The sequence below is a fragment of the Rhinatrema bivittatum genome, chromosome 8, assembly GCF_901001135.1.
Source record: "Rhinatrema bivittatum chromosome 8, aRhiBiv1.1, whole genome shotgun sequence".
In the NCBI taxonomy this organism is placed as follows: Eukaryota; Metazoa; Chordata; class Amphibia; order Gymnophiona; family Rhinatrematidae; genus Rhinatrema; species Rhinatrema bivittatum.
The window spans coordinates 73753771-73777364 of record NC_042622.1 but is presented as its reverse complement, the minus strand read 5'-3'; the positions used below and the strand labels follow the sequence as shown (position 1 = coordinate 73777364).

Sequence of the window (23594 nt, the reverse complement as noted above, 5' to 3'; positions counted from 1 at the left end):
CACCTTACCCCCAATCCTATATAAATATAAAATAGTCTAGCACATTTTTCACAACACTATCTAGAGTGGAATAATGTCCCTCAACTATACATAATTTAATTACATTTGAATTGAAAAACTGTACAAGATACATTTCAGACTTCAGATATATATATATATATATATATATATCTACCTTTGAGCATTTCTTTTTCCTCACTATCCTCAGTCTCCTCTGGTTTCAATTTGCTTTCCTCTGTCTTTATTTCATCTTTTCATCTCACTTTCCTCTATCTGTACTTCTAGTTTCTCCCATCTTTTTTCTTTCATCTCACTTCTCTCTTCACTTTTACTGCTCCTCTCATTTCCAGATTAATCATCTTCGACTCGATTGTTGCTCATGTCTTTCAACCCATCACATCTTCCACCCTCCCACTCCCCCTGCCTCATCTTCTATCCTTCCCCTTTTACTTTCCCCTCCCTGAAGATTTCATGAGGGTAGGGGGTTAAGTGCAAGCAGTTAGCAGCTTAACTTCTGCCCTCAGTGAGGAGCAACTTTGGCCTTGCAAAGGCTATATCTAAGCCCAGAAAGGAGGTGGTGCCCGATAATGTTGCTCCCCACCTCCCTCCTGGCAATGCACTTTGGGCCATGGGCCTGGAACAGTGCTTCCAGAGGAAGGGTCACCATGGTCAAATGGGGCTCCTTAAAATACAGAGTCCAGACCTTCCCCGATTCTTACCCCCTTTCAATGACAGCCCTGATGAGGGGCACCAGAGCTGTTTAGCCCCAAGGACTGTATTGGAAGGCAGTGAGGCAGCTCTTCTTCAGCTGTATTGTGAGGGAGTGGTGGTGCTCCTTACTGGATGGCTCCAAAAGCCAAGGCCATATTGGCCACAGGCTAGCTATGCCTCTGCCTGAACACTCCACAGTCACCCTCCTCTTCTCCAAACGAGCTCCATTTACCATCATCATGCTTTGTTATCAGTCAACTGTTCTGTAAGCCAACTTCCCACCCTAGCACCCACTCCTAGGCTCATCTCTCCTGTGTGGCCAAAAGCTCTAGCAAAAACAAGTACACCACATCACCTGTGCTCTCCCCTGATCTAATTCTTTCCAATCTCAGGTAAATCCATGCTGCCTCAGATCCTAAACACTGCATGATCCCTGGCACCACTCTCACCATCCTCCTACTCATTTATAATCAATCACATTTGCAATGATGGATGAAATCAATAAAGCTTTCCCCTTCCAAACCCTAATTTAAAAGGTACATTAACAGTGTTAGCAGCCTAACTGTTGTTCCCCACCTACAGCCTTTTGGAAAAGTCAGGATAAAAAATTATTTAGATTTGATAACTCCCAGTCTTCACAGTAACATTGTAATCAAGAGCAGGTAAAGGCCAAAGGCTCCATTCACTCTGCCTAGTAAGTTGCTTATGGTAGTAACTGCTGCTCCATGCATATTACTCCCCCCCCCCACCCCGTACCTTCTGTTAAGGGAAGTAGCTGCCGTTTCATGATTTTTAAATCCTGTTGAATCCTACATGCTAGGACCAGTCCTTACTTTGTAATTATGTTGTCTACTGTAGTATAGTGTTTGGTTTTTTTTTCAACCAAATTATGTATCTAGAAATCCAGGCAAGGAACAGCCTTTCTAGAGATCTGATAATACTTAGAATACATTTCACTTACATTCTGAAATTGTCTGAAAGGCACAAATTGCACGATGTCTCTAACAGCGGACTCTCCTGTGGCAGACTTCAGCACCCCATTATCACCGTCTAGGAATTCCATGGCTCTGAAGTCAGCACTGCCAACGCCAATGATGATGATGGACATAGGTAGTCTGGAAGCATTAACTATCGCCTGCCTGGTATGGTCCAAATCCGTTATCTCGCCATCTGTGATTATCAGTAGCACAAAGTATTGCTGTTGGGAGAGAGAGCACCATCTGGGGTCAGGATATTTTTCCGGTGGTTGCAGCATAATTACTTACTTGTATAATTGTTCTTTGATAAGAGACATGCAATGAGCCACTTAGATGGGTCATGACTCCAATGTGTGTCGGATTGCCTCTTATGTGTTTCTGTACAGCACTGCATACATCTGGTAATGCTATATAAATGACTAATAGTAATGGTAGTAGCAGCAGCTAAAAAAGATTCTTAAAAAGCTTGCTTACCTATAAAACAGGGTTCTCTGTAGACAGAAGGATGAATTAGCCATTATGCATGGAAGATGTCATCTGACAATGACAACAAAGTCAGCTCTCAGAGATCAGCAAAGACTTTATTGACCATGCATGCGAGTTCCTGCATGCGCTCTATCGAGCCCCTCAGTCTCTTCCAGAGTTTAAACTTTAGCAAGGTAGTCAATTCTCTGTGAAGCGGGCAGTTATTAAGAATGACCAATTCATCTTGATGTCTATGGAGAATCCTGTTTTCAGGTACGCCAACTTGCTTTCCCTGTTGACAAGCAGCTTTAAATTAGCCATTATGCATGGGGAGTCCTAAGCTGAGGACTGCTTTGCAGAAGCACTTAAACAACCTGGTCCCACCAGGTAGAGAGTGGACTACTGGGTGAACAAGCTGCACAGAACTGCTTGTCCAAAGTTACTGTCTCCTTGAGACATGCTGTCTAGAAGGTAGTGGGATGAAGATGTGAAGAGACGACCAAGTGGCCCTGACATGAGCCACTGAGGTGCTATGGCTCTCACCTGATAAGCTTTGCAAGTATCTATACTCCATAAACTAGCCAGTGCATAGTAGTGTGCTATGCAGTCTGCTATTTGGCAATTGCCCATTACCAATCTATTGGGATCAAGGACACAAACAATTGAGAAGCTTAACAGTAAGGATAAGTTCTCTGTAGATAACATGCCAGGGCTCTTCTATAGTCAAGGAGTGAAGAGCTCATTCTCTGTGTGCATGTGGGCTTAGGAAAGAACATAGGTAGTACAATAGCTTGATTAATGTGGAATGCAGATACCACTTTTAAAAGAAAATTGGGGTGATTACATAAGGCCACCTTATTGTGAAAAAATATATGGCGAATATAAAACCAGAGCCTGTAATTCATTTACGCTTTGTGCCAAAACTTCAAGTCCACCAAATAGAGCGGTTCAAAAGGAGCCTTCAGAAGTTGTGCTAGGACTACATTAAGGTACTCAGGCACTGGAAGAGGACAGAGAGATTGGAGCTCCCTTCACCTTCTGGTGATACACTACAATGATGCTGAGACGAACCTTGACTGAATAGGTACTAAGGCCTGAGGATGAGAGAAGAACAGATATTAAAGCAAGTCTCTCAGGCCACATGAGAAGTGATCCAGATGGCCGGTCCCACACCAAGTCACGAACATCTTCCCCTTGAAAATGTAGGCTCTCCTGGTTGAAAGTGTTCTAGCTAAAAATATCACATCCTCCACCTCCTTTGGAAGGCGTAAGAAGGCAACTACTGCTCTGTCAACATTCATGCCATGAGGACCAGACATGGCAGCAATCTTCCTACATGATGAGAGTCCGATATCCTCAACAGAAATGAGACTGAACCAACAGACGAACGAGAAATGGAAAACATGTTTGCTATGACCAGGCTGGTACAACGAGGATTAACTGTGCTTTATCCCATAGGTCCTCTGGACAGTTCTGGAGATTAGCAAAATCAGTGGGTACACAGAGTAGCCTGATATTCCAGTTTAGCAGAAAAAGCATTGGGAGCTGTTCTCTAGCTGCTTAGACACATGGAATAGAACTTTCTGACTTTCCTGTTGACTTCTGAGGCAAATAATCGATAGCTGGCTTTCGCCAGCAACTGAACAAATTTCCGCAACTCTTGGATAGAAGTAACACTCTAAGGAGACAGTCTGCTAATGTAGTCTGGGTTCCCGGAATGTAAGTTACTTAGAGAAGGACATTGTGATGTCCTGCACATGGCCAGATTTGGATGGCCTTCCTGCTTGTTTGAAAAGTACATGGCCACTTGGTTGTTCATCTGGATTAAGATTCTCTTTCCTAAAAGGAAAGAGAAGGATCTCTGAGCATAGCAAATGGCTCACAGCTCCAGGTGATTTACAAGTCACACTCCATTGGGGAGCACAATACTTGTTTCAGCATTGCACCAGTGTACACCCCCTACCCCTTGCTGGAGGTATAGGTAGACTGAGTCACTTGATGCAGTGGTCTCTCTTAGTGAGAGACCTGTCTTTAGAACTTCTGGTTTCATTCAACACTGAAAGAATGCTCTCATCTCAGAGATCACAGAGATTTTGTGCAATAATGGTTGCTAGAGCTAACCCCATTGGCTTCGGAGACTCCAATGAAGGCTGTGCATGTGAGAATGAGTCACCAAAGCTTCCATGTGACCAAGGACCACCAGGACTGACCTTGCTGACATTTGGTTCTGTTGAAGGAAGGCCCTTACTAGGCCAAGCAGCAATGCAGCTCTTTCGACAGGGCTCCTAGGAACTAAATTCTTTCAGTTGGCACCAGATTTGACTTGGCAAAGTTGACCAGGAAGATTAAGGAATGGAGGAGTCTTATGAACTTTTCAAGGGACTCCAGAACTCCTGAAAGAGATGGATCCATCATCAACAAATTGTCCAGGTATAGGATCATGCCTTCTTTGGAAGAGAGTTCACCTTCCTCCCAAACTTCTATCACCACTCCACTGACCATCACCCAGCAAAATAACAGACATGTTAGATTTCGAGGATTTCTCTTCCTCCAAATCCTAGTTCTCCTCTTCCCAGAGCCACTTTCTCGCTGAAGCAGAAGGAAAAAGCTCTTGGGTGACTGAACCTGAAGATGGCCCCGATTCAGTATTTTCCCCAATAAAAAGCCTGCTCTAAGTGCAGTAGCTCTGCAGACAAAGCATCACTGCAGGAAATACTGAAGGAAGGTGCAGCATAAATCCTCCAGAAAGCTCTGAGCTAGAAGAACCTGGTCCTGCCCAGGTACTACAGACAACAAAACAGGAGGCACCGTTTCAGACTCCCTTGCTGCTATCCACAGTTCCCATCACAACACAAAGCCCCTGGTGGGAACTTCCTTCAAATCCGGCCCCACTGTAGCAAGATCACCTTAGAGATGTAAATCCCTGTTGCTCAGCTCCTTCCCTCTCCATCAAGCACTATCAGCATAAATTGCCATTTCCTGTGCTAGCTTGGACATCACACAGGTTACATGCTCGGCCAGTCACATGTCTCTTCTCCCCCCCCCCCCCCCCCCCCCCCCCCAAATAGCACAATTCTCACTGTGGTTGACCACCATGACACTGTTACCTGGTGCTCACCTGCCAGAGTTCCCCCCAAAGGCATTGCTCTCTGCTAAAATCTTTTCCCTGGTTTTTGGGGGTTTTTTTTTTTTTTTACTTTAAGCAGTCTGCTTAGGATGGGGAGAGCAGCAAAAACAAAAGAGTCAGGAGAGATACGTGGGGAGGCAAGAGAGAAAGAAAGGGGAATAGTATTGGGATGCAGAAGGCAGGGAGCAAGGCTCTCAGTCAATCAACCCCTGCTTGGGTGCAACTCAATGCCCCCTGGAAGCACCTCAAAAGGTAGCTAAACTCAACCAGGGGAGGACAGCCCAACAGGCTTGTCATCCCAGGAGCAGCCTAGATCTCCCCAAAGTCCTCTTTACCCAGTCTACACCTGGCTTCAGCTTTTAGCACGGGAAGTTTGTTTACCATTTGCTGGAGACAGAGAATACTTGTAGGCTGAGGCCAGCCTAAATCTCTATATGGGGTGACAGCAGCAAATCTGTTTTGTCCTCCTTATGCTGGTAAGGGAGCATAAACCCATGTGTCTGGACTGGTCTGGCTGACTGGAGAGGAATTTCTTTTCTTCCTGAGAGAGCGTGCGCGCAAATTTGCACCTCACAGGATGTCAAGTAATTGACCACATAGATATGGTAGTCCACTATACAGGAAGAGAGCATAACATTCCAATATAATTGCTTACCAACATCATCCAAAATCTTAATACTCATAGCTTGGTAGAAAAGACAGCTGCATCTTAGCGTTCTTAGATAACCACACTTTCACAGAGATGCTGGGCATGGCAGAATACTGGAATTGCCCGGACATGGCATATTACTTTCACCTTATTTACACTCAGCACTTAACATAAGCGTTTCCACATTTTCATAGCATCCTGTAGAACAGGGTAAACGCACACTATCACCAACTATTTTGGTGCATCTAAATACTTCAGAAGTCTTAGCAGAAGTACCCTGGGCTCTCCTGAGATCTGTTAAGCGAGAGATATAATCTTAGCCTTCTTTTGAACAAAATAAGGACAAGAAATGGTCTTAGTGGAGAACAATTCCTGCATGCTGCAGAGAGCGCTTCAAGTAGAGATCTGGAGTGTAGTCTTCTTCAGTTTCTCTTTCAACTAGACTCATTTGGAACCCACACACTCATCTGACAGGTTGAGGAGGTGTTGGAGGATGGGCCAGCTGATGCTTTGGGCACTGGATAGTAAACTAGCCTGGGATTAAGGTAGTGGTGGTTATCAGTGCAATAACTCACCAAGTGACCTATCTGGGCTTTGATGTGAATGTGGCTGAAATGGAGATCCTATTTGGAACAGACATCCACATACCCAGCACCCATAGAAAGTCACTAAAAGTAAGTTACTTGATGCTTCCATCAATATCAAAGTGTCCGATACAAGTAGTCCAACACCTCTGAGTCAATGAACACTTATGTGATCAACCAGTCCAAACCTGATTGTAACATCTTGAACAATACATGGTAATTATCATGGGGGATTGGACATCTACAAAGATCATATGGTGAGACAATGTAAAGCTTGGCAGATGGCACTTGGAAAACCAGCATGGCTTGGCTTCACTTGAGTAGGAGGATGGGCCATCCTCCCTATTTAGCTATTTTGTAGCATGGAAAACACTGAACACCTACAAGGTCCTGCATCTATGTGCCAACAGCAAGCACCCAAGTATCTGCTTAAGAATCACCCACTTCAACTTATGAGTCATGAAGCTCCAGTGAAGTGAAGTGAGTGGGGAAGAGTGGGACATCGTGGTTCCTGACCCCATTCTTGGGGAAGAGTGGGACATCGTGGTTCCTGACCCCATTCTTGGACCCAAAGTGGCTGAGGACTACTTGACTAGGTTATTAATGTGATTGTGGTCAGCTCCTTAGGCTATTTTCAAAAATTTCAAGGCCACTTCAAACCAGAATTACTTATGCCTGTCAAGTAGACTCCGAGGCTCTCCTGCTGGGTTTGAACTGCTCATGATGACATCTTATTATAGATTTCATTCACACATACATATATATGGCCTTCATCTAAGCATTTATAGTGCTCTTCATACATGCCCTAAAGAGATGTACATCTTCTGAGAGGACTTTGGCAACTCTTGAAGCAAGTTGGTTTGCTTCTTAGTCATGATAAACAAAATCATTGCAGTAAGATCAAAGGAAGAAACAGATACATCAAGAACATAAATCGGATTGCTAGAGCAGAATTAAGTCAAAGTAGCAATGAATGAGTAGGGCTGAGGTGATGATGACAAAATCAAAGGAATTGTGAGAAATAACAGCTTGTTTTTACTGAGAATAAGAATGAAAAAAATCTAAGAAGAGAAAAAAGTACATAGAGGCAAAATAAAATTGGCATAGTTGGCTGGAGTCTCAATGGCAGTAGGATGTCCTCCTCTGATGAGAGCAGTCAGTCTGATGACACACAGAAAATTCTCATGCATGCTCTTGAACAGTCACCATGTGGAAGAGTCTCATGATCCATCTGTATGGCTTACTGAACTACTGTCAACAGATAAACAGGAAAGCAGTCTCTGACCATAAGGGACTATGGATAATGTTACACCCCACTCAAACTATGAATATAATCACTAGTCCTGTCAAGAATTTTCCATGTAATATGCTTCACTTTATCAGTGCTATCCCCATATCTGCTCTGACCACTTCATGCCCAAAGAGCAATATATGGTTTTCTCACCTCCAGGGCATGATAGTAATAGATTTATTTAGGCTTTTTATATACCGTCGTTCCAAAAGATCACAACGGTTTACAATATCCACATTTATATTCGTGGTCAGCGATCACCTTCTAGTTCAACATTGCATCATATACATATTTCTAGTTCATAATCATAAATATTCTAAGATATCACACTATCTACTATATGATCTAGTTCATATTCATACATTTTTTTTTTAGTCAACCTGGAAGTAAATACAAGTTCCAGTTCTACTAACAATATACTTCACATCATTTATCTGATGTAAAGACTCTGGAAGTGAGTTCCACCACTTGGGGCCTGCTATGGAGAACATTCGGTCTCTTATTTGTGTTCCAAAATTAACCCAGTTTTACTTCTTGGATGACTAACAAGATGATCATTCAGTTCGCTCTTAGAACAGCTCTCTTAGACTAACTTTTGTAGTTCATTGAAAAACTGGATGTCCTTAGAACAGAGCAGAAGAAACAAGTTGCTAACCGAGGCATTTTTCTGCTGAGTCGCTGCTGCTGCAAACTTGGCAACATGGTTGATGATAGGCGAGAAATTGGTTGGTCCATAGAGTCGCACTTGGGGCAGGGCCTGGCGGTAAGCATCTACGATTCCCTGCACACCTGCAACACATACCCCCACAGTTACTTCTCTCAGAAACATACATTTAATTCCCAGCTCTCAAGGGGCATGACATAATATGAATATGAAAAAGCAGATCAATAAATTAATACAGGTTACGCCAAATTTTACATTGGTTAAAATCTTTAACCTTCAAGGACTTCCATACTGTATTGCAAACCCTAATTTTCTCAAATCTAGATTACTGTAACTTCTTATTACTCGGTCTTCCCGCAAGTTTCCTAAAACCATTATAATTATTACAAAATGCCTCAGCAAGATTTCTACTAGGAACAAAAATTTGATCACATTACATCCATGCTGATTTCACTACACTGTCTGCCAGTACAATCCCAAATCTACTTTAAAGTATTACCGTTAATATTCAAAATCATTCATTCAAATATGCACACCCAGATGCGCCGGGCCTGCTGGGAAAACTGAAGCAGAGGAATAGCCAAGTGATGGAGAAGAGTAGCAGCCTAGTGATTAGAGCAGCAAGCTAGGGAAGCCAGGGCTGAAATCTCATTGTGACCTTGGGCAAGTCACTTTATCCTCCATTGCCTCAGATACAAACAGATTGCTGGCCCTCTGGAGATAGGGAAATACCTAAAGTACCGGAATGTAATCTGCCCTGAAGTGCCTGAAAGGTGGAATATAAATCAAATCCAGCCTCTGTGAGCAGGCAGTAAGGTACGCTCAGGCCGAGCGTTTTCAACATGCTATTATTACCCCTTATACAGTAAGGGGTAATAATGCGTGGAAAATGCGCATCAACCCCCCCCCCCCCCCCCGAAACTAATAGCGCGCTCAACATGCAAATGCATGTTGATGAGCCTATTAGTCCCGCTCGATACAGAAAGTAAAATGTGCAGCCAAGCCGCACATTTTACTCTCAGAAATTAACGCCTGCCCAAAGGCAGGCGTTAATTTCAGCCGGCACCAGGAAAGTGTACAGAAAAGCAGAAAAAACTGCTTTTCTGTACACCCTCCGACTTAATATCATAGTGATATTAAGTCGGAGGCTCCAAAAATTTAAAAAAAAAAAAAGAAAAACTGCCCGCGGCCCGGAAGACAGACACTCAAATTTTGCTGGCATCTGTGTTCCGAACCCGTGGCTGTCAGTGGGTTCGACAACAGACACCGGTAAAATTAAGCGTCGGCTGTCAAACCTGCTGAGAGCCGCTGCTTCTGCCAATAAGGAGACGCTAGGGACGCGCTAGTGTCCCTAGCGCCTCCTTTTTACCACGGGCCCTCATTTGCATACTGCATCGCGTGCCCAGGAGAGTAGCCTGGGCGCGCGTTGGAAGAGCGGGAGCTCGCCTCGGAGTGCCGGCACTCCCGCGCAGTTTACTGAATCAGCCTGAGTTTGAGGAGTGAGTGTCAGTGGAGAATGGAGGCTGATACATGTGTAAAGACAGTCAGTACAGAATTGGAGAAAAAAGGGCACAAAAGATGGAAGAAAATGAGAAGGCGAAGAATCAGAGATTTGGGCGTGGGGGGACGGAGAGCAAATGGTCACAGCATCTATTTGTTAATAGGAGAATCCAGGTTACCTGAGCAGTAAGGATTGCTTGGGTTGAAGTTCAAGGCAAACTCATGCGAAACCTGTGGAAAAAAAAGCATTATTTTTCAGAGGAAAATTATAAACTATTACGTGGTACTCAATTAGATGAACTGACTGCCATACCTACTACCTGGGCATGGCACAGCTTGCTGGACCATTCCAATAAAAAGTAATGGAGAAATCTTTAAAACATGGCTTCCTAAACCTGTCATAGGAACCCACAACCAGTTAGGGTTTCAGGATAGCCATAATGAATATGCACAAGATAAATGTGTTTAATTGGGGACACAGTATCTGAAATTCTCTTTCATGCAAAATTATTGTGTCTATCTTAAAAAAACTAAAACTTTGGGGAAGCTCTACCTCAGACTGTTAAAATTATGACAACTATGAAGCCGTTCAAAAGCATTTTTAAATTAAACAATAAAATGTGTATGGTGTTTGTTGTGTAAGAGTTATGCTTGGTCTGATAGATCCCGCTGTGGACATGCATGCATTAACACTCCCACATAGTAAGGGATACCTGTATAGCACATTAACTTACATAAGTAATAAGGGTATTAATTATTCGGGGTGCTCTTCCAGTATTAGAAAAATATGTAGAGCGAGCACATACACTACCTGCCAGTTTGGAGGAACCTGAGCTCCAAATCCAAATGCAGGGAACTGTTTATCTCTATGAAAGAAGATACACAAACATGTGTGAACAGTGAGGTCCAAGTCTATTTCATTCCTACTTAACAATTGCAGCTGTATATGAAACCAATGATCTATGGCAGGACTCCTCAGCACAAGATAGAAGTTTCTTTTTTTTTTTTTAACTTTTTATTTATGACGAGGGCCCTACTCAGCAAGAATCACGAAATGCATACAAAAGTGTGTAACAATATGAGGCACCTTAGTACCCCCCCTCCTCATCATAGCAAACCAGCATAAAGGTCAACAATAACATTGGGATAAAATGTAGTCAACAATATGACAGGGTAAAAACAAAAAAATAATACAATTACAATAAAAATATATTTAGCAGGCAAAAACAATGGCATCTCCCCCCTCAAAAAAGATGCTCTCAGGATCCCTCATACTGACAGCCCAATATGCCTATTTTAGAGTCTAGTATTCCAAAATTCCCATACACGATCATATTAAGTTTCAGCATGTACATTAGCTTTTCTACATTTGCAATTTCCATCATTTGTTTTTTGCCACACCTCAGTCAAAGGTGCTGACTTCCACTTCAACGAAACTGTGTATCTGTCCACATGTATCAGATGATTAGCTAACAACTTCTTGGAAGTGGTTAAGCACTGGTACCCAGCTAGAAGTTTTTTACCATCAATTTCCTATTAATTCTAACAGTAATCATGGTTTATTGTATTCTGCCTCAGGGAATCCAACTGAATCACAAGAGGTCACATTTCCTTTAAACCTCCTCTCTGCATTTCTTTCCTCCTGTGGGACATGTGGTTTTCCCACCATGACAAACACTTCAGCTACATATATAAAAGTCTCAAAATTTGCAAAGGTTGGAACATTCAAACTGTAAAAGATCATCCTGACTATTAATAGAAAGAAATAGTAAGAAAACTCATTCAATTATATTCCCCCAACAGTGAGTACCAATTGGACTTAGGACAAAAGTACTCTATAAAGTGGGATTAATTAGTTTTGCAACTTCTACAAGTCACACCTGTATGCTTGTCAACGCTAATATTCTATGACTGTGTGAAATGAATCCGTAATTTCTGCTTTATAACAGCAGAGTTGCTTACTTGTAACAGGTGTTCTCCTAGGACAGCCCGATGTTAGTCCTCACAGATGGGTGACATCATCAAATGGAGCCTGGCATGGAAAACCTGTGTCAGTTTCTAGAACCTTGACTGGCATACTGAGCATGCCACTATCCGCGTATCCATGCCTTCAGTCTCGTAACAAAGAATTAACGAGCGAAAAAATAAAATAAAACACAGGAGAACCCAACTCCGCAGGGTGGTGGTCAGATCTCCTGAGGACTAACAGCCTGCTGCCCTAGGAGAACACCTGTTATAGATAAGCAACTCTGCTTTCTCCTAGGACAAGCAGAATGGTAGTCCTCACAGATTGTTGAATACCAAGCTACAGGCTGCTCCCTGCAATGAACATGACCAACCTGCACAGAAAACGGGTGCCAATGGGCACAAAAACAACTGCTGTGCTGTTGGTAAGATAGGGAGGCAGCCTGATCCCAAATCATGGGTCTTAGGTAGGGAGAGTTGGGTTTAAGCCTGGAAAAGGTTGCAAAGGACAGTTTGGCCAAAGCTACTGTCTTGGCGACCATCCTTGTCCAAGCAGTAGTGGGCAGCGAACATGTGTAGAGAACTCATGTTGCAGTCCTGCAGATTTTGGCAACAGGAACCACCCGCAAGTGGACTACTGATGCCACCACAGCCATCACAGAGTGAGCCTTAACCCGGCTTATAAGCTGAAGGCCCGCTTGTGCATAGCAGAAAAAAATAGAATCTGCTAGCCAACTGGAAAGTGTTTGCTTGCCACTGCAACTCCCAATCTATTCTTGTCGAAAGATATGAAGAATTGAGTGGATTGTCTGTGGCCTGCTGTGCATTCTAAATAGAAAGATAAGGCCCTCTTGCAGACCAACGTGTGTAGAGCCTGATCACCCTGGTGTGAATGGGGCCTCGGAAAAAAGGTGAGTAGAACGATGGACTTATTAAGGTAAATCAGTCACTAACTTAGGAAGGAACTTGGGATGCATCTGCAGGACCACCCTATCCTGAAAGAATTTTGTGTAGGGTGGATATGTAACCAAGGCCTGAAGCTCACTAACCCTGCAAGCCGAAGTGACCGCAACCAGGAAAAAGATCTTCCAAGTGAGGAACTTTAGATCACAGGAGCGCATAGGCTCGAAAGGATCTTGCATGAGCTGCGTCGACACCACGCTGAGGTCCCATGACACAACAGGAAGCTGGAGGGGGGGCTTCAGTTGAAGCAGGCCCTGCATGAAGCGTCCTACTATGAGCTAAACAGAGATGGAGGTGACAGCAACACCCTGATGGTAAGCGTTGACGGTGTTCAGGAGGAGGACCCTGACCGAAGTGGTTTTCAGCCCAGCCTCGGAGAGGTGCCACAAATAGTCCAACAACTTCAGAGTGGGGCAGGTGAATGGATCTAAACCATGACCCTCGCACCAGATGGAGAACCTCCTCCACTTCAGTCGATAAGACTTCCTGGTGGAAGGCTTTCTGGAAGCTACCAGCACTTGAGACACATCTTCAGAGAGGTCCAGGGGCTGCAAGACTAAGCGCTCAACATCCAGGCTGTCAATGCTAACGCCTGGAGGTTTGGATGGCGCAGTTGCCCTGATCCTGCGTTATCAGATTGGGCACAGTCACCAGACTGATAGGCTCTCTGACCCCCAGGTCCTGAAGGAGTGGGAACCAGATCTGTCTGGGCCAGTACGGGGCCAAGAGAATCATGGTTACCCAGTCTTGCTAGAGCTGCAAGAGTGTCTTTATGAGCAATGGAAGAGGAGGATACGCGTTCAGCAGACCTGTGCCCCAATGCCAGGCAAAGGTGTCCGAGGTTGAAGTCCATCCGTCTGGAACAGGAAGCAGAATTTGCTCACCTTGCAGTTGCAGGGGGAGGCAAAGAGATCCACATCCAGAGTTTCCCACTGGCTGAAAATCCAGGCTGCCACTGCCGGATTCAGTGGCCACTCGTGTGGTTGAAACATACGGCTCAGACAGTCCGCCACCACGTTCATTGCTCCAGCTAGATTCATTGTGACCAAGCCCAGGACCAAATCTGTACCACCTCAACAGAGGAGGAACGACCCCATGCCTCCCTGCTTGTTGATATACCACATTACCACCTGATTGGCTGTCCAAATCAGGACTACTTTGTGGGACAAGCGATCTCGAAATGCCCAAAGAGCATAACTAATTACTCAAGCTGCAGGAAGTTTATCTGGTATAGAGATTCCTGAGCTGTCCACCGATCCTGCATGTGGTTGTCGTCTATATGTGCCCCCCAACCGTGGGGGGAGGCATCGGTGGTAAGTACTATCTGAGGTGGGGGCAGTCTGAAAAGGGACTTCCTACTCCAGGTTGGATAGATTCTCCCATCAGGACAGGGAGACCTGCAGAGGTGGCTTGATGTAAACATGTGCCTCTAGGTCCTGGAACGCCTGCTGCCACTGTGACCGCAATGTCCATTGCGCCCTGTGCATGCAGAGGCGGGCAAACGGGGTGACAGACAGAAGCAGCCATGTGGCCCAAAAGATGAAGCAGCAAATGAGCAGAAACCTGCTGACAGTTGCGGACCAACCCCACCAGTGATGACAAGGCAAGCTCGCGATCGTGGGGCAGAAACGCCTTGGCCTGAATCGTGTCCAATCTGGCTCCTATGAAATCCAGATGGGGTGACGGGCAGAGGTAGGACTTTGGGTAATTGATGACAAACCCTAGAGATTGCAGCACTTGGATGGTCAGACAAAGAGTGCAACACTCCCTGCTGGGAGGTGCTTTTGACTAGCCAGTCATCCAAGTAGGGGAATACATGTACTCCCTGACGTCTGAGGTATGCCCCCACCACTGCCAGGCACTTGATGGAGACCCGAGGGGCTGAGGCCAGGCCAAACAGCAGTACTCGATACTGGTAGTGAGCTTCTCCCTCCACAAAGCGAAGATACTTCCTGTGACCTGGGAAGATCGCAATGCGGGCACATAGGTATCCTTTTTTTTTTTCTTATCAGCTTTTTCATACATTTTACAAAGAATTTCTTTGCAGTGTAGCTAAGAAAAGAAATCTCTAAGATAAGATGGTGGCACAGCTGGAGTGTTGAGTGTCTCGAGTTCTTACTATTTCCTACAGACAAAAATTTCCAGGCCATGCTGGCCAAATGAAAAGGGAAAGTAAGGGTTTTTCCCCTCAGAGCCCTTACCTCCACTTCTTCAACTCGAGATTGATCGCTTCATGACTCAGCTGGCGAGAGAGGGATCCGGTGAATCCTTTGGAAGCTCCCGGGAGGGAGAACGGGCGGCTCCCCTGGACAAGGCTTTCCTAAGCCCAGACAAACGTCCGCCTCCTCCCTAGCGCGGTGCAGACGGAGACGCGGCAGCATCGCCCCCGATGACGCGGAGGAAGCGACGGGACATGAGGGAGCAGTTTCCGTAGTGGCATTGGAGGAGAGGCGTTCCTTTGAGTTCGTGGAGAACCGAGGGGAGAGAGGAGAAAGAACTGGAACAGAGATAGAACAGCAAAGGAAGCCGATCCTGAGACCCTTGGAAGATGAGGCGGTAACAGCTATGAGAGGGCACCAGGAAATTTCCCACTTCGAACAGCCAGATGAGCTGCGGCCTATGTCTTCAAGACCAGAGACGGTAACATTAGGAGCAATTTGGGATTTGGTGAACGGTTTAAGTTCAGCCATAAACAGACTGGAGACTAAAATTGATTCAGTTTATTTCAATTTGCAACAACAATTTCAAGGTATTCAGCAACAAACGAATGAGGTTGTTATCAGAGTTGGGGAGACAAAGTCATATAAAGTCTCTCCAAACTTTTAACACTGTTTTGATAAAAGACCAATTAGTATGTTCGAGGCGTCTTGAAATGATCGAGAATAATAATAGACATCTAAATGTAAGAATATTTAATTTTCCAAAGGTAGCGGGTGAAGTTCCTTTTGTTTCTTTAAAAAGGTTTCTAGCAGAGGCACTTGGCTTTTCTGACACAAATATTCCCTCTATTGATTCATGTTTCTTTATTAAAAAAAGAGCCTCTGCTTCTGTGGTGCCAATACTAGCTAACCTTACAAGTTTTTTAGAAAACTCTACTTTAGAAGTCTTAGACAGAAATACTTTAATACTATCATTCATCACAACATCAGATATAAGTAAACTTATGAAATCTTATTTTCAGAAATTTCCAGTATCATTTCATGGCCAAAATGTTAAAATATATCCTGATTTGGCACAGATTACCCGCACTAAAAGACGAGAATTCCTTGCTCTTAGACAAAGAGTTATCTTGTTAGGATTTTCGTTTTTGCTCAGATACCCATGTCAGTGTGTAATAAGGCGAGGAGATGAAACTTTTGTTTTTTCTCAGATAGAACAATTGTGTCAGTTTGTGAAGACTCGAGAACCAGCAACTTCTTCCCCTTTGCTTCTTGATAAGTAAGGCTAAACTTGTTAAATCAGCTGTAAAACTATGTTTAATGCCCTAAAAGGGAAAATTTTTCCTGTAATAAACTCCTTATATATTATTTCTGTCTGTTATGAACACTCTGCCCGCGGGTTCCCCCGCGAGCAGGCACTCACCATTTGCTGCCGCCGCTTCCTTCACCGACGCGGCAGGACGCCGCCGCTTCCTTCACCGACGCGGCAGGACGCCGCCGCTTCCTTCACCGACGCGGCAGGACGCCGCCGTCGGGCCTGCCCACGCGGCCAGAGCCGCGGACTAAATCTCTCTTTGCGGCCTGGAGGCCGCCCGTGCTGCTCCTCTTCATCGCGGCTGGAGCCGTGGACTTTCCTGCCATCAGCGTGGCTGGAGCCGCCGCCAACGCTAGCGTCATCTTCAGCCTGGGGGTGTGGCCTCCAGGCCGCGGAGTAGCAGCTGGAGCCACCCCCGGGGTCTCCTGCAGCGGCTAGAGCCGCTGCCGTCTTCGGGCCTGCCCCTCAGGCCCAGCTCTGCGTTTACGCGATGACGCTGTGCAGGCCGCTGTCCATGGTCCTGCACAGCTCTGCCTGCTCTCTTTAGGCACCGGCGCGCACCTCTCTTCAGGATTTAAAGGGCCAGGCACAGGAAGTGTGCTGGCCCCACCTAGGGAGTGGAGTTCCCGCTCAGCCCTATAAAAGGGCTGCTCCGTCATTCAGTCTTCGCCTTGCATCGGAATTGCTTCACTCTGGAGGCTCCTGCCTGCCAGAGCTCCGTCAGGTCTTCTTTGTCTTCTCCATGGAGTTCTTGTTGCTTCATCTCGTCATGCCAAGTCATGTTCGTGCCTGAGGTCCCCGTCCAGGTGTCCTGGTATCTCGTCTTGGTCTTCTGTTTCCTGATGTTCCAGGTTCCTTGATGTCCTGCTCCTTGTCTTCGTCTTCAGCGCTCTTGAGCCTTCTGGTACCTGTTAGGCCAGGGGTCCCTCGGATGATGTGTGCCCGAGCGTGGACTAGCCTACAGGTGGATGCGTGTCCTGTGCTCTTGAGTCGTCATGTCCTGCCAGCCGTTGGTGGAGCTTCTGATGACATCGGCTCCGGAGTTCTGCTTCAACTGGATTCTTCCCTGCGCTTGTCCTGCTCCCAGCGTGGTCCGCAACCAGCCTCCTCAGGCTGCGTAGGGCGCGCAGTGGGACAGGGTGGTCCGTGACTCTGTCCCGCGGGTGGGCTCTGAGTAGGGCGCCCTGAGAGACAGTGCCAATGTCCTTCCACCCAGCTTCTCGTCTCGTCTGGACTTTGTCAAGTTCCTCGTCTCATCATGGATGCCATTGCACTCCTCTTGGTATCATGTCTTGTTCCGCGATGCTGTTGCATCAATCCTTGTGTCAAGTCCTCGTCCGCGATGCCGTTGCATCAATCCTGCTGTCATGTCTTCATCCGCGATGCCGTTGCATAGAGTCTGCTGTTGTGTCTTTGTGTCAAGGCCCGTCTGCCCTCGACCTCAGGCCAGGCCTGCTGCTCCATGATGTTCCATGTAGCAGGTCCGAAAGGGCTCGGAATGGTCGGAAGACCATTCACATTCCAACATCATTATGTTGTTGGCCATGGGAGCTTGCCGGCCTGGCAGAAGGTAAGACCGTCAGCCATGGTGGAACACGCCGTCAACCCTCGGTTCGGTCCTGGATTCGTCTGGGGTCGGGCTGAGGCCCAAGGGCACACTAAAAACACCCGACTCAAAAGAATGCAAGGCCTTCAAGGCCGCCCCTACGCAACACTGTCCTTATATCTTAGTCTCTTTTTCCTAAAAGTTAATATTACGAATATACAAATTGAGATTTTCAATAATTTTTTCCAATTAATATGTAATTACTTGATTTAATTTTGATTTTCCGAAGTATTGAGAATGTATAATTGAATTTCAATGGATTTAATTGAATGGAATTATTGACATTTGTTAATTAAATTATAAATAAAGAATAAAAAAAAAGAAATCTCTAATACATATTACATATAAAAAAAAAAATATATATATATATATATATACTAATCATGGAAGCACCTATTACCTCTTATATTTCAAAGGTAATACATGGGGGAAAAAGGAAATCAGAGGAGACTTATAAGAAATCAAAATTAACAATACTGTTTGATTCCCCATCACAGTAGTTACAGATCCCTTCCAATATTGCAGACCCTATGCCCTCCCATTCAGAAACATTCTCAACTGCTCCGGCAAAAAAAAAAAAAAAAAAAAGATATAAGCATTTCCAGAAGATTTAATTATGCATTTGCACGGATAACGTAGGAGGAAACTTGCTCCTGAAGCCAAAGCCTCAGGCCGCATTAACAAAAACAGCTTTCTACGCTGTTGCGTAGCTCTCGAGAGGTCTGGGTAATTATGTATCAGATCTCCCAAAAAGGGAACATTTAAATTCTTAAAATAACTTCATTAACAGACTCATGTCGTACTCAGAGAAAAGGGAAACAGAGTACTGCACGCTCCGTGACCTCTATATTAGAATTTTCAAGATATTCAGTACGATTAGCAAAATCACCCCGATCATTAGCAGCTAATGGCAGGATAGGACGACTCCTTTGTGGTAGGAACAAAATTTTCTTAACAGCTGGAGCTGATTCCGAGGGTATCTTAAGAGTCTCTAACATAAATCTTTTAAAGGTCACTAAGGGCAGCTCGCCCAAAACATTTGGAAAATTTAACAGTCTCAAATAATTCTCCATGGACGCCAATCTTCTTAGAGAGGATATTCGATCACTCATGATGAATTTATTGGAGTCTTGTAGGCTTTTAACATCATCAGACAATACTTGTATGGAATTAGAGTGCTCTTGTAATAACAATAAATGCTCTTTTTCGACTGATCTATTTTTTTTTCTGATTTCTCCAGGCATCAGGCCTGCTCTCTGAATGTCCGGGTCATACCTGCTATTAAGTCCCACAAGGACTCTAGAGTGATCACCGCCAGTTTTGTAATCTCCAGGGGGCTCAAGTTGTTCACTGCTTACCTGTAACATGTGTTCTCAGAGGACAGCAGGATGGTAATTCCACACATGGGTGAATCCCTAGCTACAGGCTGTTCCCCAACACAAAAGGGGGACCAATGGATACCTAATCAGGTGCCAACGGGCACAACAATGGAACTGTTAGAACAGATAGGGAGACAGCCTGAACCCAAGCAATGGGCCCTAGGCAGGAGAGTTGAGTTCTAAACATCAAACAAGTTCCGAAGGACAGACTGACCAAACTTACTGTTGTGTCGGCCATGCCTATCAAGACAGTAATGAGACGTTAATGTGTGGAGAGAATTCAACATTGCAGCCTTGCAGATCTCCTCCATGGGAACTGCTCACAAGTGGGCCACAGATGCTGCCATGGCTCTGACAGAATGAGCCTTGACATGTCCCCCAAGATGCAGTCCCGCCTGGGCATAACAGAAGGAGAAACAATCTGCTAACCAATTGGATAGTGTCTGGCAACCTATTCTCAAAAAAAAAAAAAAAGTTGGGTAGACTGTCTATGATCTTCTGACTGCGCCAAATAAAAGGTTAAGGCTCGCTTGCAGTCCAAACTGTGCAGTGCTCATTGGCCTTGGTGCCAAACTAGTATGATGTTTGCACACTAATGTCGGTATATAAAAGCCTTAAATAAAAAATGGGGCCTGGGAAAGAATACTGGCAGGACGATTTATGGATGGAATTGGAAATCCATCACCACCTTAGGCAGGAACTTAGGTTGGTCTTGTGTACACACCCTGTCATAATAAAACTTAGTATAAGGTGGATAAGTCACTAAGGCCTGGAGCTTGCTGACCTTGCATGCTGAAGTGATCGTCACCAAAAATATGACCCTCCAGGTTAGGCACTTCAGGTCACAGAAGTGCAGCGGCTCAAAAGGAGCTTTCATCAGCTGAGCTTTGAGGTCCCAAGACACAGAAGGAAGTCTTAGAGGAGGCTTCAATTGAAGCAGGCCCTGGATGAAGCAAACACTATAGGCTGTACAGAGATGGGCATAACAGCTACACCTTGGTGGTATGCACCAATTGCACTGACATTAACTGAGTTGGTTTTTAAGCCATTCTCAGATAGGTTTAGAGAGTAATTAAGCAGTTTTTGTGTGGGCCAGGAGAACGGATCTAGGGCCTTCTGCTCACACCACATGGAAAAATCTCCTCCACTTCAGTCCATAGGACTTTCTAGTGGAAGCCACCAGGACCAGAGACACATCCTCTGAGAGATCAAACGGTTGTAGAATTAACCTCTCAATATCCAAGCTGTCAGTGACAGGACCTGAAGGTTGGGTTGTTTCAATGTACCTCGATCTTGAGTGATAAGATCTGGGGAATTCCCCAGACTGATCGATCTCCGGATGGACAAGTCCTATAGGATTGAAATCCAGACCTGTTTCAGCCAATGAGGGGTTATAAGGATCATAGTCCCCGTCCTCACGAATCTTCAAGAAAGTCGTCACCATTAAGAGAATCAGGGGATACGCATACGGAAGACCCTTGCCCCAATGACGGGTGAAGGCATCTGAGGCTGGTTTGTCTCTGACCTGTACAGTGAACAGAACCATGGCACCCTCCTGTTGCAGGGGGACACAAACAGATCTACGTCCAGGCTCCCCCAGAGGCGAAATATCCGATTTGCTACCTCCTGGGTCCAGGGACCACTTGTGGAGTCTAAAGGCTCGACAGCCTGTCTACCACCATATTCTCCATCCTGGCAAGGTACATGGATGGCCCTGAGCACCATCTTGTGGGACAAGGCCATGAGCAGATCTGGATTGCTTCCTGACACAGGAGGCACGAACCCACACCTTCATGCTTGACAATTCACATAGCTACATGGTTGTTGGTGTGGATCAGGACAGCTTTGCTGGTCAGCCAATCTCTGAAAGCCCATAGTGCATACATGATTGCCTGAAACTCCAGGAAGTTGATATGACAAGAGTGTTCCTGTGTGGACCAGAGACCCTGGGTGCCAAGCCCATCCACATGAGCTCCCCACCCCATGGTGGCCACATCCATGGTTAGGACAATTTGGCTAGGGGGGACTTTTGAAATGAGATCCATTTCAGATTTGAAAGTACCCACCACCAGGTCAATGAGCCCTGGAAAGACAGGGTGACTTGGGTGCAATCGTGAGGCTCTGAGTGGCTTGGCGGCACTGTGACCCTCAGGGTCCACTGAGCTCTGTGCATGTGTAAAGGTGACATGGACGGTTGCAGCCATATGGCCCAACAACCTTAACATGTGCCAGGCTGTCATCTGCAGGCTCTGTTGGATCTCTCCTGCAACGGTCATCAAGGCAATGGCCCTCTGGCAAGGCAGGAAGGCCTTGGCCCTAGCTGTGTCTAGCAGGGATCCGATGAAGTCCAATTGAGGTGACAGGCTTAGATGGGACTTTGGGTAGTTGAGAACGAACCTTAGTGACTCCAAGCAGATGGAGCTGGTGGTCCCTGCCTGAGACATGCTCTTGACCAGTCAATTGTTCAGATATGGGAAAACATGCTCTCCCAAGTCTGTGGAGGTGCGCTGCCACTACAGCCAGGTAATTTGTGAAGACCTGTGGGTCAAATGCGAACCCGAATGGCAATACCCGGTACTGGAAGTGCCGTTTTCCCACCACAAATCTGAGATACTTCCTGTGACCAGGAATATCTCCATATTGGTGTCTTTGTCCTTTATGTTGAGGGAGCATAGCCAGTTCCCTTTTTGCAAAACGGGGATCAAGGTGCCCAGGGAAACCATCTTGAACTTTTCCTTTTTTAGAAACTTGTTCAGGGTCCTAAGGTCTAAGATGGGATGGAGTCTTCCTGTTCTTTTTGGAATCAGGAAGTACCTGGAGTAAAATACTCACCTTCTTTGCCCTTGTGGTATGGTTTCGACCACTCTGGCCGTTAAGAGGGAGTAGAGCGCCGCTTGTAGTACCTCCTGATGCGTTACTGGCCTCCAAAATGGACACAGAGGGCAACTGGCAGAACACCCAATAGATTTAATTGGTACTCCTGGTGGACGATGGACAAAACTCACTGGTCCGAGGTTATACTGGGCCACTGGTTCGCAAAGAACTGCAGCTTGCCCCCAACCAGAGGGTCTATTGTCCTGCGTACGGTTAACTGGCTTACGCTCCCCACAGCCCAGTCAAAACACCATCCCTGGAGTTGACTGAGGAGCTGGCTGGGGCTTGGGAGCTCTCTGCTGCCTAGGATGCCCGAGGGAACTCTGATGGTGTTGATGGGATTGAAAAAGACTTCATTTGCCCTGGCCTCCTGGAGGAGGAAGGGTCTGAAGTACTGGCAGAGAGTTGCTGGAGGGTTTCATGATGGCCATGGCATTGGTCCACAGCATCCATCACCCTATCTCCGAAGAAATTCTTTTAGTACACCGCATGTCAGCGAGTCATTCCTGTACCTCTGGGTTGGAGATCAGAGGCCCACAGCCATACCATTCTGAGGGTGCTGATTCCCAATACAGAGAAAACATCGTAGGTTGCATGGCCCTCGTGTTTCCCGCACTCGTGTCATGAGGGCGTCTTGCTGCTGTTGAGGCAGCTGCTCAGCCACCTTCTGCAACCCAGGAGGAGGAAGAACCTAAAGCTCATGTGTCTTATAGCTGTAAGCAAAGGGTAGTGGAGGTTGGTGTCTCTCAGAGGAAGAGAGGCATCCATCTGCTGACCAGAAATGCTGTCCTAGGAGGTGTGCTGTCTGCCATGTACCATGATCAGAGATACCACAGAGAGAGTACTGAGATTCATCAAGCCTAGTATGATCAGAGGCTGCTCATGCACGTTAGCATAAATGATATTCAGGCCGATTCAGTAAAATCCGCGGGAGAGCGGATGAATGCCCGCTCTCCCGGCGCGCGCACCGGCCCCTCGCCAGTGCGCACAATTCAGTATTCAAATGAGGTGGTGCGGTAGAAACGGGGAAAAGGAGGCGCTAGGGCACTAGCGCGTCCATAGCGCCTCCTTTTAGCCCGGAGCGGCGGCTGTCAGCGGGTTTGACAGCCGACGCTCAATTTTGCCGGTGTCGGTTCTCGAGCCTACTGACAGCCACGGGGTCGGAAACCGGACGCCGGCAAAATTGAGCGTCTGGTTTTCGGCCCAACAGCCATGGGCCGAATTCAAATTTTTTTTTTTTTTTTTACTCTTCAGGACCTCCAACTTAATATTGGACGCGCGTTTTCCTCCCCTTACTGAATAAGGGGTAAGGGAAAACGTGCGTCCAAGAGCAGGCTAACAGTGCGCTCCGGAGCGCACTGTACT

At 45.9% G+C, this 23594-nt stretch overlaps 1 protein-coding gene across 9 annotated transcripts in view; it reads right to left on the bottom strand.

Annotated features, from left to right (window-relative positions):
* The window catches only part of LOC115096893 (copine-1-like), a 238687-nt gene that overhangs the window by 7364 nt on the left and 207729 nt on the right, over positions 1-23594 (bottom strand). For all 9 annotated transcript variants that reach the window (XM_029612135.1, XM_029612134.1, XM_029612136.1 and 6 more), the window contains 4 exons: positions 10780-10834; positions 10148-10199; positions 8460-8593; positions 1673-1909 (listed from right to left, as the gene is read on the bottom strand). In XM_029612135.1, the coding sequence (XP_029467995.1) occupies positions 1673-1909; positions 8460-8593; positions 10148-10199; positions 10780-10834 (478 nt within the window). The remainder of the gene's footprint in view (positions 1-1672; positions 1910-8459; positions 8594-10147; positions 10200-10779; positions 10835-23594) is intronic.